The sequence below is a fragment of the Cotesia glomerata genome, linkage group LG1 (genome assembly GCF_020080835.1).
Source record: "Cotesia glomerata isolate CgM1 linkage group LG1, MPM_Cglom_v2.3, whole genome shotgun sequence".
NCBI classification, from domain to species: domain Eukaryota; kingdom Metazoa; phylum Arthropoda; class Insecta; order Hymenoptera; family Braconidae; genus Cotesia; species Cotesia glomerata.
In genome coordinates, this window is record NC_058158.1 from 35,889,041 (window position 1) to 35,904,717 (window position 15,677).

At 30.8% G+C, this 15,677-nt stretch overlaps 1 protein-coding gene across 4 annotated transcripts in view; it reads right to left on the reverse strand.

Moving 5' to 3' along the window:
• The window catches only part of LOC123270646 (transcriptional activator cubitus interruptus), a 142,721-nt gene that overhangs the window by 104,772 nt on the left and 22,272 nt on the right, over window positions 1-15,677 (reverse strand). For 2 of the 4 annotated variants that reach the window (XM_044736785.1, XM_044736805.1), the window contains exon 1: window positions 6,557-7,106. In XM_044736785.1, the coding sequence (XP_044592720.1) occupies window positions 6,557-6,810 (254 nt within the window). In that variant the 5' untranslated portion in view covers window positions 6,811-7,106. Of the gene's footprint in view, window positions 1-6,556; window positions 7,107-15,677 lie in introns of those variants that run through there. The other 2 variants (XM_044736799.1, XM_044736793.1) reach the window with 2 other exon arrangements.

Genomic DNA, 15,677 nt, shown 5'->3' on the forward strand with positions numbered 1-15,677 from the left:
TTTTTTGAGAAAATTCATCCTCTTGCTCCAAAAAATTTAGTTCTTGATAGAAGTAAATTTTCTTGTCTTGAGAAAATTTCTCTCTTGCTCCAAAAAATTAAATATAAAGATAGAAGTAAATTTTCATTAATATTTTTATTGATTGACATGTCAAATGGGAAGATCAAATAATATTTCATCATTTTTTTTCATTCAATATATATAATTGCACGCTAAAATAATATAAAATGGGTATCAAATATTAAAGAGAAAAATTTTCTCAAGGTAAGAAAATTTTTTTCTTAGCTGAAGTAGGTGGCGCTGCTTCCCTAAAGTATCTAAAAATCTTGATCAAATATACAAATTTATTGTATCAAGTATTTATGATAATTTAAATTAAAAAAAATTACTTCCATCAAGAATAAAATTTCAAGAAAAATTTTTACTTCGGCTAACACAACTTCGGTCTTCCTTCAGGTACCCGAAAATTTTCTTGAGCCAAAAATTTTGTTCTCTAGTCTAGAAATTTTTCTTTCTGTGTAGAAATTATATGAAAAAAAATGTTTTGTAATTTAAAATAAATTTCTGATTACAGGATTAAAGATATTAAAAAATTATTAGAGAGCTTTTTTGTAGGAAATTTATACTTATAAAGTCATACCTGTTGTAGTTAAAGCAGAAATTCAATTAACGTCATAGGAAAATAATTTTTGAGCAATTTAATTAAGAAACTTATTTTTAAAAACTTCAAAATTCTGGCCAAAATATCAAAAATATGAAAAAATTATAGAGCTTTTTTGTAGAAAATTAAATTCTCTACAATAGATCTTTATCAATTTCGTTTGATCTCTCACCTTTCAAGCAGAATTCTGATCTAAAGCCTTAAAAATAACTTTTTGGAGTAATCTAACAAATAAACTTATTTTGTGGAACTTGGAACCAAAATTTTGGATAAAGTATCAACATTTTTTTATTATAGTGACAGTTTATACTAAAGTAAAAATAAAACAACCAAACACTCTCAACCACAAGCTCCGGCAATAATTATCCAGGCTCAAACTCTCATGGCTGATTGTCTGAAGATTAATGAGGAGATAATTGAATGGCGCGAGTTTTTTACGCGTATTTACAAACACAAAGCCGGCGGGTTGAGTTTCTCAGGCGTTTCTCCACTACTCGTATTATATCGCGCATCGATAGACCGTCAGGTCACGTCACTGTATATCGCGACGTATCATGCTCAAGCCTAAGTGCTGTACAGTACGGTATCGCGTGTCCAACAATAAATACACATACATCACCCTGATATCTACATAAACAAATAAATAATATAAACGTAAGCTCTGATCTATGAAGTTACATTCTTACTCCTCACTCTCTTATTTAATTCTCACTCTCCGCTAAAAGTTTCTCTTTTGCTCCCCAGCCTTTATTTTATTTAACTTTATTTGTCTACGTTATGAATGCGTGGAATTTATCAATGGACGCGGTGGACTGATGATAAATCGCACGCCAAGGATCGTATCGCCGTCCATACTACACACTATATCCATACCGTACTCTCAAGACTCTTTATTTTATTTTATTTTATAATACCTACAAGTTTCCTTCTTACTCTCAGCTCCAAGTTTGCTCCATTCCAAGCAGAGCATTATAATAATATTACATGCAGATACACATTTGTATTGTACAGTATGGTACTCAGACTCAGATTCAAATTCAGACTCGGGCTTTCTATTCTAACACCAGCAGAATCAAGTGGAAGGTGAGAGACCGATGATATCACGAGCTGAAGAAGCTACATAAAAGATTGACCGAGCACGGTAGCGCTCCACGATTCTCTGCTCGATATCGCGATCCCGGACACATTAAATATCATCTTTATTTGCTCATACTTTAACTCACACATCTAACTCTTCTCTACATTTGAATATAAATAAAAAAATTAATATATTAAATGAAGACTATGCTATTGCTATTGAAAATTCAATGCCAACAAATTCAACGAGAAAAATTGACCTATCATATTTCCATTCATAAAATCTGCTGGAAATTAAATCACACACAAAAAAAATGTTCTTGAATCAAGTACACTGATAGAAGGATTTAGTACGGAGTACTAAACTGATTTAGTAACAAAATTTTTATTCATTTATTTGGGAGAAACAAATATTTTCTACCCATCAATAATATTTGTTATAGTTTAATAAATGATTTCTTTTTATGAACAAAGCCTTATTACATGCAAATAAATATTTAGTGTCACCAAATAATATTTAGTAACAGGTACTAAATATTTATTTGGCAAGTATTGTCGGTAGATGGCTATGCTTTAATTCCAATGTTTATGTGATACATAACCTATTCACTAACTTAAATTATTTTATTCAGCTCGATTTTGGGAGATTTATTAAACCTTAAAAAATACTCATACTCCCAATAAATGTCTTCTATTTATGTCTTTTCTCAGTGGAGTTGAGTTTACATTTTTTAATTTGTCTATTATTGATATGTTAAAAACTTGTTTAATTTTAAATTTTATAAATGTCATAAACAAAAAAATATAATTTAATGAAATTTTTTTCTTTATAATACCTTATATTTTTATTTAAAATTATTTATTTTAATTATTTTTATTTATTTTAAGTTAAAAAGTTAGGCTTCACGCTAAAATTAGCTAAAAAATTAATTTCTTTGATACCAATAAACGATTTAATGAGTACCAATAAATCATTTGTTAAATACTACTAAATATTTATTTGGTGGAACTAAATGAGCTTTAATATAGTATTTTTCTTACCTAGGGCAGGAAAATAAGAAATGTCTCAGATTACATGTAATTGTTGACCGAGGCGAAGCCGAGGTCGACAAACATGTGATCTGAGGCTTTCTTATTTTATGCCCGTGGTGAGAAAACTATTTTTCTCCTCGACGGAGGCGGAAAGCGGCATTTTCATTTAGCGCAGCGGGCGGAAAATTGACGCTTTCCGCCCGGAGGGGAGAAAAACGATTTAGTACCTATTACTAAATATTTGGTAATGAAAGGTTTGTTACTAAATTATTCAGTATCTGTTACTAAATCTTATTAAATAGAACTAAATCCTTCTATCAGTGTATATAATTTTGAAGAACTTAACATTCTTTATTTGAGTAGAAAAATTCTTAATTTAAGAAAATTTTACTTGATTCAAGAATTTTTTGTCTTGATTCAAGACAATTATCCTCTTCAAAATTATATTCTTATTTAAAAAAATTTTTTTTTGAATCAAGTTAATGTTTTTTTTCAGTGCATACACTGAAAAAAAAAAAAATACTTTTACTCAATTAACAATTTCTCGGACGATAAAATATTCTATTATAATTAATTATTATTTTTTGAAGAGAAGAGCATCAATATTTATCTTTGAATAATAGATAAACAAGAGAGCAGCTTTATCTAAATTAAGTAAAAATTATTTCAATCAATTTAACAAGTTCTTGAGCAAAGAATATATTGTTGAAAATTTTCAAGAACATGAATTCTTGTGTCAAGAAAATTTTCTTAATAAAAGTATTTTTTTTTTCTCAATGTATAATGTGTGTGTTAATATAAATTGCGGGTAAGTTTGATACCGAGCGATAAAGGCTGAAAGTTTAAACTGGACCCGCATTCTCGATCTTGGAGAAATTTTAATCGGTCTTATATTGTTCTATCGGGATAGAATGAAAACAAGAAAAATATGTATTTTGTATTTTGTATTCTGTGGACGGCTGTGTTTCAGCGGATAAGCAATAAAGATATTCATGAAGATGTAGACATGTGTATATATGTGAGCTACAAGGGAATTCCCTTTATAAGATGGATATCTCCGTGGTTTTACGAGCAAACTTACACCCACGAGTCCCATTGGTATAACTCGCGTCAACTCGAGACATGGATCTTGTCAATAATTGTTTTTGTCGAAAGGAAAGTCGGATTTTTTGAGCAAGTGATTTATGAAAAGGGAACTTGATTTTCTGTCGATACTTTTGTTTGAATATTGTAACTTGAAATTCGGTTCAGGAGAGAATATTTGATTTTTTTAAGAAAATAATTAAATCTTTAGTTTACTTGAAGCAAAAAAAATTTTAAAAAACTTCAAATTGAAGCAAAATACACTAATAGAAGGATTTGTTTATAGTTAAAAATATTTGTTAATATTTAACAAATCATTTATTAGAGACCAGTTTTTAGTATTAAACAAATATTTTTTAGTGTTTAAAATGATTTGTTTGTATTTAATAAATATGATATTCATTTATTAAATATTAATAAATCTTTTTAAATACTAAAAAATATTTGTTAAGGACTAAAAAGTGGTCTCTAATGGATGATTTGTTAAATATTAACAAATATTTTTAACTATAAACAAATCCTTCCATCAGTGTATTTAAAGAAAGTAAAATTACAATTTAAAAAAATTGAATAAATTCGCTACATTATTAATAAAACAAACTCTTAGTTGTTTTAAAATACCAATACATTCACTTCTCTCCTAGTTAAATATTACTATCATAAATCACAACTAGAAATTGTTATATAAATAAATACTGCATGTTACAACCTATTACGGACTCATATCATGTCTTTTGTATGCAAAATTAAACACAAATTTGTATTACTTAAAGCTCTATTAACATCTAATATTGATTTCACTATCAATGAATAAATGAATAAATAATTAATCATAGATTTTAGCATTTAAATAAATTTATCAGGAACAAAAGTCTTGAATTTTTCGTAAAATTTCTTCAAAAAAATTTAATATAATATTGTATAGCCAATTATTTCCTAGAAAATGTATATTTTATCCCTCCCAACCGTTCAAAAATAAACGTTCTAATGAGAATAAAATTGCGGAGGACAAAAATACCCTTGATAGCAAAAATATCTCGGATAAAAAGTGCTGAGGTTGGGCAAAAAGAAGAAAAGTTTAAATTTTGCCGTCGCTTCGTCAATCGCGTATTTAATTTCAGTCCCAGCCTATAAACTTAGACACACATACATGTATGTACATGGAGTGCAAAATAGTACTTGAACATACAGTAGAGTAAGCTGCTAAAATAAGTGCAAAAAATATAAGCGCAACGCCCAATGGTTTAGGGTTTAAACAATCCGGTTGTTTTGTTAGCAGCGAGCCGAAAGCTGGCGCCTTAAATTTTCCTTACTGCAATAGTGATAGAGTAATGCAGTGTGGAGATGCTGATGTACTTTTAGTATTAGTATGTAGTGAGGAAATAAATTTACCCCTCGGTAGCCACCGACAGGCATTCCGACGGTTGCCGCAATAACTCGAGGTGATTTTACGAGCTTTTACACGGACTATCTTCTCCTCATTCCTCGGAGATAGATCTGCTGAGTCTTGTTCTTCTCCGCGGATATGTCCCTATGAATTAACGACAGGCCGTGTGTCTTTTCAAGACTGTGGCTATCACTATGACTGCATCACTCTAACTGGTGCTAGTGCTGGTACTTGGGATTATAACGACGAGTTTGCACGTCGTTTCACTATTTAAAATCCGCGAACGCGTTTATAGTCATTCCGTCTGTTAAAACTCGCCTAAATCACCGATTCTTCATCCCGTAATCCATTTAATTGACCAAGTGTACATACACCACCCGTCATTTACACAACTTTTTTTTTGCTAGACTCTGTTTAGTTATATTTCACAGCAGATTTACGTTTTCTCGTAAAAGTCATTCTTTTGAATATTATTCAATGTTTTTATTACGCAGTTTTATGTTTTGATTTGTCAAAAGATTTCTATTTAAAGTCATTAAATTTTCAATAAAAGATAAAAAATAAAACTATCTATTCGATAAAATTCAAAACATTGAATTATTCAAGACATAACACTTTTTCACGTATATTATAAAAATTTAATGATATAGTTAAATTTACTATCTTGATTTGTATAACAAAATCGTTAAAAAATAGTTAAATTCGGTATTTAAAGTTTTATGGCTTAACCTGGGTGAATTTATTAAAAGTTACTTTTTAACAGGTTGAAATATTTTTTGGAGTATTAGAAATTTTAATTTGCAAGATGTCAACACTTGTAATATTTAATTTTTAGATTTTTCTAAAAGGGGAGAATAATCTCTTGATAAATTTACTTTTTTATGAGTGTCAAAGTAGCATTAGACATTTTTTTGAATATTTAAAATCCAATTATCAGTTTTTATAACTTTTAAATTATGAGACGTCTAATTATCATTTAAAAAAATTTTTATAGCTCCAAAAATTAATCTAAAAAAATTTTAATGCAATTTTTTAATTATTTTCTTGGTAATTATTTTTTTTTTTTAATTAAAAATTATCAGATGACTTCTAATTAAAGTTTCATATTTTTAAAAATTTTTTATAACTCCAAAAATTGATCTAAAAAAATTTTAATGCAATTTTTAAATTATTTTCTTGCTAATTATTAAAAATTATCAGACGACTTTTAATTAATTTTTGATTTATAAATATAAATTAAAAAATTAATTTCGAAAAATTGTCAGCTACTTTTACCTCATATAAAAAACCATGCCTAAAAAAATCAAAAAACTTACGGATGCGGCGGTGGAGCATGAAAAGCGGCAGCAGCGGCGGCGGCGGCGGCCGCGTGATGTTCCCAGGCGGCGGTGACCGCAGGATGGGGTGGCGGGGGCGGTCCATGATGCGGATGAAACGGCGGTGGAGGCGGCCCGTGATGCGGATGAGGGTGAAAGGCCGCATGGAAGGCCGAGTGGGGGTGGTGCGGCGGGGGTGCCGGCGGCAGCAGGGAGAAGGCCTCCTGGTGGTAGGCCACCTCCTTCTCCGGCATCTTGTACTTAAATCCCAGCTTCCTCGTCAATCAAACTCTGATATATTAATTTCCACCCGTAACAATATCAGGAATTGTCTCTCCGTTTGTTCATGATATTCATCACCGTTACATTATCAACACTGAAAAAATTCAAAATCAAGTCTCAAAAAAACACTCGCAATAATGAATTATCAAGTCACTCCGTAATCCTGGAATTATCCATAATCGGAAGTTAAAATATTCACCTCACTTCACTTTTTAAAAATCCCGCCACTATTTCTCTATATTATTTTTTATTTTTTTCGTTAATCCTTTTTACACCTAAACACAAAATTATTTTATTAATTAATTAATTATTTTTTTATTTTTTTATTCTAATTTTAACAAATTTGAGTTAATAAATAATGAAATAAAATTGAAAAAAAATGTACAAATTGTCACGGTGTTTATCCTCTGACGGGTATGGTGGTACTGAGTCCCTAGACTAAGAAGACATTCTGTGTTCTGTGTTGCGGCTCTGACGAGAGGGGTGCAAGAGTAAGAGGAAGAGCACAAGCACATAAGAGGAAGATGATGTGCAAGACGAAGAGCAAGTATAATATGTTTCCAGGCGTATTCGTACCGTGTAGTGCGTTTGCTTCCCGCGGTCGTGGTTGTGCAGTTCAGAAGTGGGCGTACGACTAAGCCTTAATATAAATATATATTTATAAAAATCCAAACGAATATAGGGAACGTCGAGAGTACAGAGTTAGTACAAACCGAGTTACCGATATTAAGTGAAGTATATACTATGTAATATAGTAGTTACCGAGTTTGAGTGGAGGCGCTGGCGGAGAACTAAACGGAAAACTAAATAAGAGTAGAGCAGCTTTGGTCATTCCTCATTCCGGTATAGGCGCTGCGAATCACTGGAGGGGGGCGCTAGTTGCTGGTGGGAGAAGATGAGGAAGAAAACGGGAGCGAGAGAGAAGAGGTGGTGAGTGAGTAACGAGGAGGGGGCAATTGCCACGAGAACGCGTGTCAGCTCGACAACTCAACTAGCACCCCAGCTTTCTATTATTGCTCTCTTCGTCCTTCGAGCTCTACTCTGCTTTAAGGATTATATTGGTGTTAGTTGGATCGAGTTTGTATCAAGATATATGGATGGGAGGTTCATCTTCTTGGTATGGAGATGTTAGCTCGTTTCGAGGATTTCTGTTTAGAAATTTATTTATCTTAGGTACAATGACCGATCTATTATTCGATGGATAGAAGAAGATGTCTTTGATTGTTTTTGTTGATATTCAGTTTCAAGAGCTGACGGATTTATTGGCAAGATTTATGATTTTTTTAGTGTTAAAGATATTAAGGGAGAAATTTTGTTTTTTATTTTTTTTTCAGGATGGTTCTAGAGAAGAAATTTTGGGTAGTTGGGTAGTTGAAAGACTAGATGATTGATAAAATTAGTTAGAATTAATGAGCTTCTTAGGGAATTTTGAGATTTATTTTTATGATAGAAGAATAAATATGTATGCATGTTTGTTATAGTGATTAAACTTCCAAAAAAAATTGGCAAGTGTCTATAACACAGAAAATATTGTGGAAATAATTTGAATAAATGTTTTTTTTTATAATTTTTAATTTATTATAAACTTTAAGTTAGAATAATAGAAAATTTTATTAAAGCATTAGTTGTCAAATAAAAGCCAATGAAAAAATCTCATAAAAAGACTTGAGTAAAATAAAATAAAATTTTTTACTGATTACTTTGTATTATTTCTTTAGAAATTTTTTATGTTTTCTTCTGCTTTTCTATTAAAAACTTATTTTAGTGACATTTCTTTGTGACATTTTCTTCTCAAAAGCCCAACCATTCGTTTTTTCAATATGAAATTTAAAGAACTGACTCTTTCTAAGATTTAAAGATTGACCAGCGGTCATATATTTATTTTAGCTCTAAAATGTTTATTCAAGAACAAATTTAACACCACTGGAAAATTTTTCAATAGCGACTATAAAATCCTTAATAAATATTTAATGCAATGCTGTAAAATATTTACAAAAGAAATTTTTTATATTCTGCAACTGTTTGAAATAATTTTTCTTTTCAACAAAATTTCTATCATAAATTAAAAAAAAAAATAATAATTAATTATTGAGTAAAACAATTTATTTAATTTTCAGAGGACTGAATGTACCTGAAAAATCCACTTAAAAAATTAACTAAAATTCCGGAAAGAACAGGATAGAGGTGACATTCCAGTTTCAATAAAAGAAAAATAAAACTAAAAAGAATCAAGCAATTTCCGGTGGTCACATCTAGATTTAAAAAGAAAAAAAAAAGAAGAAAAAAAGAAATCTTTTCTAAAAGTAAAGCTGTCCTCTGTCAACGCGACTCCTCCCGTTTTTCGCAGTTAACTTGTACGGGCCTCATATAAATGCTGAGCAGCGTCGGTGGGTCGCCAGCAAGACGGCAGCGGCGTCTGGCTGGTAGTTTTTCATGAACACGTGTGGGCCTGGGTATAATCACCACTTGTTTAACAGTTGCGTTGACACGGGTTCCCGTGACGTTTGTTAAAGAGCGGAAACTGTAAGCAAACTTCCCCTGGTAAGACAATGCGGATCGAATTTCGCTGTCAAAGCTCTGCTGAACTCGTATTGCACGGTACAGATGTAAAAGATGCACCGAGATGGATCTTCACTGTCTTACTATTATTATTAACGCAGCAGACAAACAGTCACTACATATCATGTTCTTTAAATAAGTTAAGCCAAAAGTTTTAAAATATAAATATGCGGTCCTGCAGAGCAGAGAAGAACATACCAGTCGACTTAACTGCATCGGTTTACTATCAACATGTGTTTGTCCGTTCGAACAAACTGGTTTATAACATCAGTTTGCTTGTAAAATCATTAATTTCATTTTTTTATCCAGCCTTTCATTATACGCAATGACAACCTACCACATCTATAAACATATTTACAACAGGAATAATAAACAGACTCCTTTTAATCGATTAATTTCATATTATCTTCATTATTATTATTTTTTTTATAGATTACGTGTATTCATAATTCATAAGGTTATTTTGACCTTTTATTCAACATTATATGATGGATTATTAAATTAGTATGCGGTTTATTTATTTATTTATCCCGGGATATCTCAATTAAAAATTCGGAAAAAAATTTAATATTCATGTTTTATAGAACTGTTTTTTTAGAAAAATCTATATTATTAAAAGATTTTGTGACCAGTGTATTTATATGATAAAATGGGTTAAATTTGGTATCATTAGAAAGGTCGGAGTTGTGCCTTTTCAAGGTTTTACATCATTCGGACCAATAGTCAATTTCTGATGATAAGTATTTAGGCTGCAATCGAAAATGCTCTATCTCTCGGTACATAATTAAGAAATTACCTTGTATCTTGTGAACTGTTGACATTTTCAAAGATATAAGCTTATTCCGATGTCACACTCATGAAGACCTTTCATTTAAGTACCCACATTAATTTTTTATATATTTATATATATTATGTATATGTATATATGAAAAATATATCAAAAATGCATGTGGGTACTCAAATGAAAGCTCTTGATGAGTGTAACATCGGGATGAGCTTATATCTTTAAAAACGTTAATATTTAAGAAAGTAAAGTGCAATTTAATAAAACTCTAGATACATAATTAAAAAATGACCTTGTATCTTGTGAACTATTGACATTTTTAAAGAAATAAGCTCATTCCGATGTTACACTCATCGAGAACTTTCATTTGAGTACCCGCATCAATTTTTCATATATTTTATATATTTATATATAAATATATATGAAAAATATATCAAAATGCATGTGGGTACTCAAATGAAAGCTCTTGGCGAGTGTAACATTGGGATGAGCTTATATCTTTAAAAACATCAATATTTAAAAACGTACAGTGCTATTTATCAAAAGTCATTATTTAATAAAGCAAAATTTTATTTATTTATAATTCACCAGCCACGGCAGTCACATAGTGACTGCAAGGTTGCTAGTTTTTTATTAAAGTACATACTGATAAAAAAATCGACTGAAAAAGAAAATATTTTGAGCCAAGTATTTAACTCCTCAAAATTTTCTCTTAAATTAATTTATAATTTTTATTATCAGTGAAGAAAAATAAATTTGACCTAGAAGAAATCTTGAGCTAAAAACAAAAATTTTGACCAATTCAAGAACTCTTCTGCTTGATTTAAAATAAAAAAAAAATTTTTTCTAAGTCAAGGTAATTTTTATATAAAATTTAGAAGCCAGATTGCAACTGATCAATAAATTGTAAAAATTAACATCAGAATACCCTAATTTGAGATCCACATGATACACAACGATCCAAAAGACAGACTAAAATCCAGATTAGCCATAACGAGCTGCGCTGTTGCCGGATGACTGGGTAGCTGTGGTGGAGCCTGATGAGCACATAAGTGTGGTGTATTTTTTTCATTGACACCGGATTACATGGGAGAGAACTACGTCTCCTCACAATAATAATAATCGTCATCATCATCATCATCATAATTATAATGATAATAAAGAGCAGAAGTATAATCATCATCGCAGCAGCTCAGCCGACATCAGTGACCACTTTTTATTAGCCAGCGGACACGCAATGCAATGCCAGACTGATTGGCCACGTCTTTGCGGGAGTTTCATGGGTTTTTGTCACCGGCATTTTCCTTTCCAGCGCCTTTTATTTACTTATGCCTGAACTTATACCTTGAAAAGCACATTGGAGCACTCATACAAGATAAGACGTCTGTTTTTGTTGTAAATATACAATCATATATAGAATATAGGCGGATTCTTGCTCTTGCTTGCTCAGTCGCTGGTTATTATCTTTTTTCCTCTGCTCTTAATCTTTTATTTTCTCTTTTCTCTTTCATGTGTCTCAGCCTGAGTCTCAGGTCTTGGTTCACCAGATGAGAGGACTTGGCTGAGAACCAGTTCGGGACACGGATAAATGAGTAGTAGACAAAGACCGCGGACAGGAGTATAAGTACAGTCCCAATGTGTGTAACTGGCGAGAGAGAGACCCTTGATATCTTCCTCGCTGTCGTCGCGTACGAGCGAAAGGTCTCAACTCGCGATGCGGTCCAATTAGGGCGCGGTCCATTTAGAAAGAAACATCCGGTGTGCCTTGCACTAAATGGAACTCGGGAGTCTCACGAATCTGGCAAACTGTCGCTTCGCGCGCTCCTATTGGTCATCCAAAGCTTACACCGCGGTTATCTCCTCGCTTACAAACCCTCCCGGGTCCTTCCTCTCGTCGACGGTAATTAGGTTGCCCAGCAAGACACTACAGGCTTCTTCACCGACTTTGTAGCACGCTTTCATCAAAAGTTGACGGATCAACAGATGTGAAGAAAATCACAAAATTAACTAGGCTTGTTTTACTCAATAGGGTTGAAATTGTCTTTTTTTTTTCTTTTTTTTTTTTCAATTTTTATGTTTATCAAAACAATGCAAAATTTTGAATAAGAAAAAATATTTAATTCAGTAGAAAAATGAATTTTCAATTAAATATCATCAAAAACGTGAATAATCCTTTAAAAATATTTTCTGAAATGACCATATAAGGCGAAATCAACACAGTAAAAAATATTGTGTAAAATCAACACAAAATTATTGTTAAAATTCAACAGACTTTGTGTTAAAATAACACAAAGTGTGTCGAATTTTAACACTAATTTTGTGTGGACCGTATTTAACACAATATTTTTTACTGTGAAGCCATATTAGACCATATCAATAAAAAAATTTAAATATATAATAAATTACAATTAACATTATAACAAACAAATGGAAATATATGACCAGATCAATCCATATTAGATAATAATTTTTCACGGTATGTCTAAATCATGTAAAGTTACTAAAAAGTTGAGAATAGGATTTAATTGGTTAATTTCATGAATCATAACCCACGATTGGTTTTTTAAAAACTTGAAATTATTCACACGCAAAAAAAATGTAAAAATTACATTATAAATAGTAATAAGCATCGCTTCGTATAAAAAACTATAAAAATTGCAGTTTGAAATAATATTTTTACAAATTCAAACTTTGAATGTTAATTTTCAGAGCTTTCAATGTAATATTTACATAGTAAAAAATTTTGTGTTAAAAATTTTTATGTTAAATATTTAACACTTTTTTGTGCTAATTTAGCACAAGAAATGTAAAATTTTCATATAAAAGTGTTAAATATTTATCACAAAAATTTTTTTACGCAATGACGCAAAATTTTTTACTGTGTACATTTTACTATGTAATTTTTACAAAATCTGTAATAATTACTATCTGAAACTGTAATTTTTCCAGTTTTTTATATGAAGCACCACGTTACATTTTATAATGTAATTTTTCCCTTTTTCTTTTTCGCGCACGTATCAATTCAGAAGTAATTACTGCGCGTTCACAGTAAATATTTAATCAAGATTCATTTTTAATAAAAATTTGATATATTTAATCGCGTCGAATAAATATTTAATAATTGTAAAAAAATGATAGGAAATATTTGTTTTTACATAAAATTGATAAGTAGGTTCATAATTGACTAGTTTTACCCAAAAATATCATTAAAAACTAATCCCATCCTGAAATTCGAAAGAAACGAGGACACATTCTGATAAACCAGAACGGATGGTAACCCTAAAATCAGCTTGACTCAACTCTTTCATCTCTCTTTCCCTCGGTTCTCTTTATTCTCAACGAAAATCGGCAAAATAATGAGCCAAAGGTGGACCGGAGTGTTTTATTGCCGAAGAAGTGAGAAACGACAAAGCTCTTTCTCATATTGACGACTCGAATGTGAGATTTGATTGTGTGTTTATTTCTTAGAGTGCGGAGTCTGCTTGGCTGCCGACTAATGTAACCGATGTTGGCCGTCGACGATTGACCGTTGAGAGAAGCAAAGCGGACCGAGGAGAACCAGAATGAGAAAAAGAGAGAGGATGATTCTTGTTCTTTCTCGGGCACCAACGAGCCGACGGCCGGTGGTTAATGACTTAACTCTATATGCACTTGGTCCAGTCCGGTCGCTGGTCCCTCTCATTCGAGCGGCGTTGATTATTGGGTCCCAAAACCCGAACAGACGATTATGGACACAAGGGCGCGTGTGAGACATTTCAGGAGAAGAGAAAAGTGTGGGCGATTACGACTCTATTCTCAGTAACAGCACCAGCTCCGCTGTTATTGTCTGATGACGGCTCACTAAACACTAATACACACTTTCGTCTCAAAGTCACTCTCCGACTACATATATGTTTTACATATGGTATTATTTATGTCGGAGGATATCAACTACAATCATTATTCTAATGTGTTTAATCGATCAGAGAAATTTTATGTTATTTTTTACCGCGACACTGTCGGAGTAGGTTGGGACATGTGTAGATATAATGATAGAAAAATTAATATGCTTTAAAAAAGAAAATCTTGGACCAAGAGAACCATTTTGATAAAATTTCAGTCTTGAATTCAGCAGAAAAATTTTTAATTTAATAATTAATTTTTAATTTTTAATTTAATAACAAATAGTCCATTTTTTTTAATCAATTTGAAAAAAATTCCTAAAGAAAATTTTAAAATTTATTCTGAATTTTTCAAGATAAAATTAAATGAAAAAATTGAACTTTGATTTATTTATTAAAATAATCTATATTATTAAGAGAATAAGAAAAATTTTGTTTCCAAGATAGTCATATGATAAAATCGGTTTTTTTAGTGAAATTTAGTGTAATTACAAAAGTCTTGATTTGAATTTGTGCCTTTTCAAGGTTTCATTTCATTCTCACCGATAGTCAATTTATTATGATTAGTATTTAAGCTGCATTTGAAAATACTCTGTTTCTAGATACATAATTAAGAAATGACCTTGTATCTTGTAAAATATTGATATTTTTAAAGATATAAGCTCATCCCGATGTTACACTCAGCAAGACCTTTCATTTGAGTACCCACATCAATTTTTCATATATTTTATATATTTATATATATATATATATATATATATATATATATATATATATATATATATTAAAAATATATCGAAAATGCATGTAGGTACTCAAATAAAAGCTCTTGATGAGTGTAACATCGGGATGAGCTTATATTTCTAAAATATATGCTATATATATATATATATATGGATATATGAAAAATATATCAAAAATGCATGTGGGTACTTAAATGAAAGCTCTTGATGAGTGTAACATCAGGATAAGCTTATATCTTTAAATACGTCAATATTTAAGAAAGTACAGTGCAATAGAACACAAGTTATCATTTAATAAAGCAAAATTTTAATTTTTTATAGTTCACAAGTTTGCTAATTTTTCTAAATTGAAACTTTCCAGAAATGAAGCTATAAATTTTAGCAAAAATCTTTTTTTACTGAATTTTTTATTACAATTTTAATAAAAAAAAAAAAAAAAAAATAACTAGATGATATTTTCAAAGTTAAAAAAATATTTTTATACACTCAGATTAATTCTAATATATTATTCAGTTGAATTAATTGTTCCATTAAAAATCGTTTTAACACGAAAAAAATGTATGTTTATAAATTCTCCAGGTAAGCAATAAAATCTGAAACTAAAATAACCGAGTTGGCATATAATGTTCCATCCTCGTTCACCCGATAAAGCCGAGTGGAGCTAAGCGTTTCGAATCGCCATCAATACTGTCGTATTGGATGTCTCACTCAAGCTCTTAAGATCTTGTGTTTCGCGAAAGTAAAATAAAATGTCCCGAGACAAAAAAAGCGGACCGCCTGGGACATAAAAAACTAATTAACTCCCACGCGAAAGGTCTTTATTTCTTATAGTATTTGCCCAAAATCGATTTTCTTCTTAAAGTTTGGAGCTT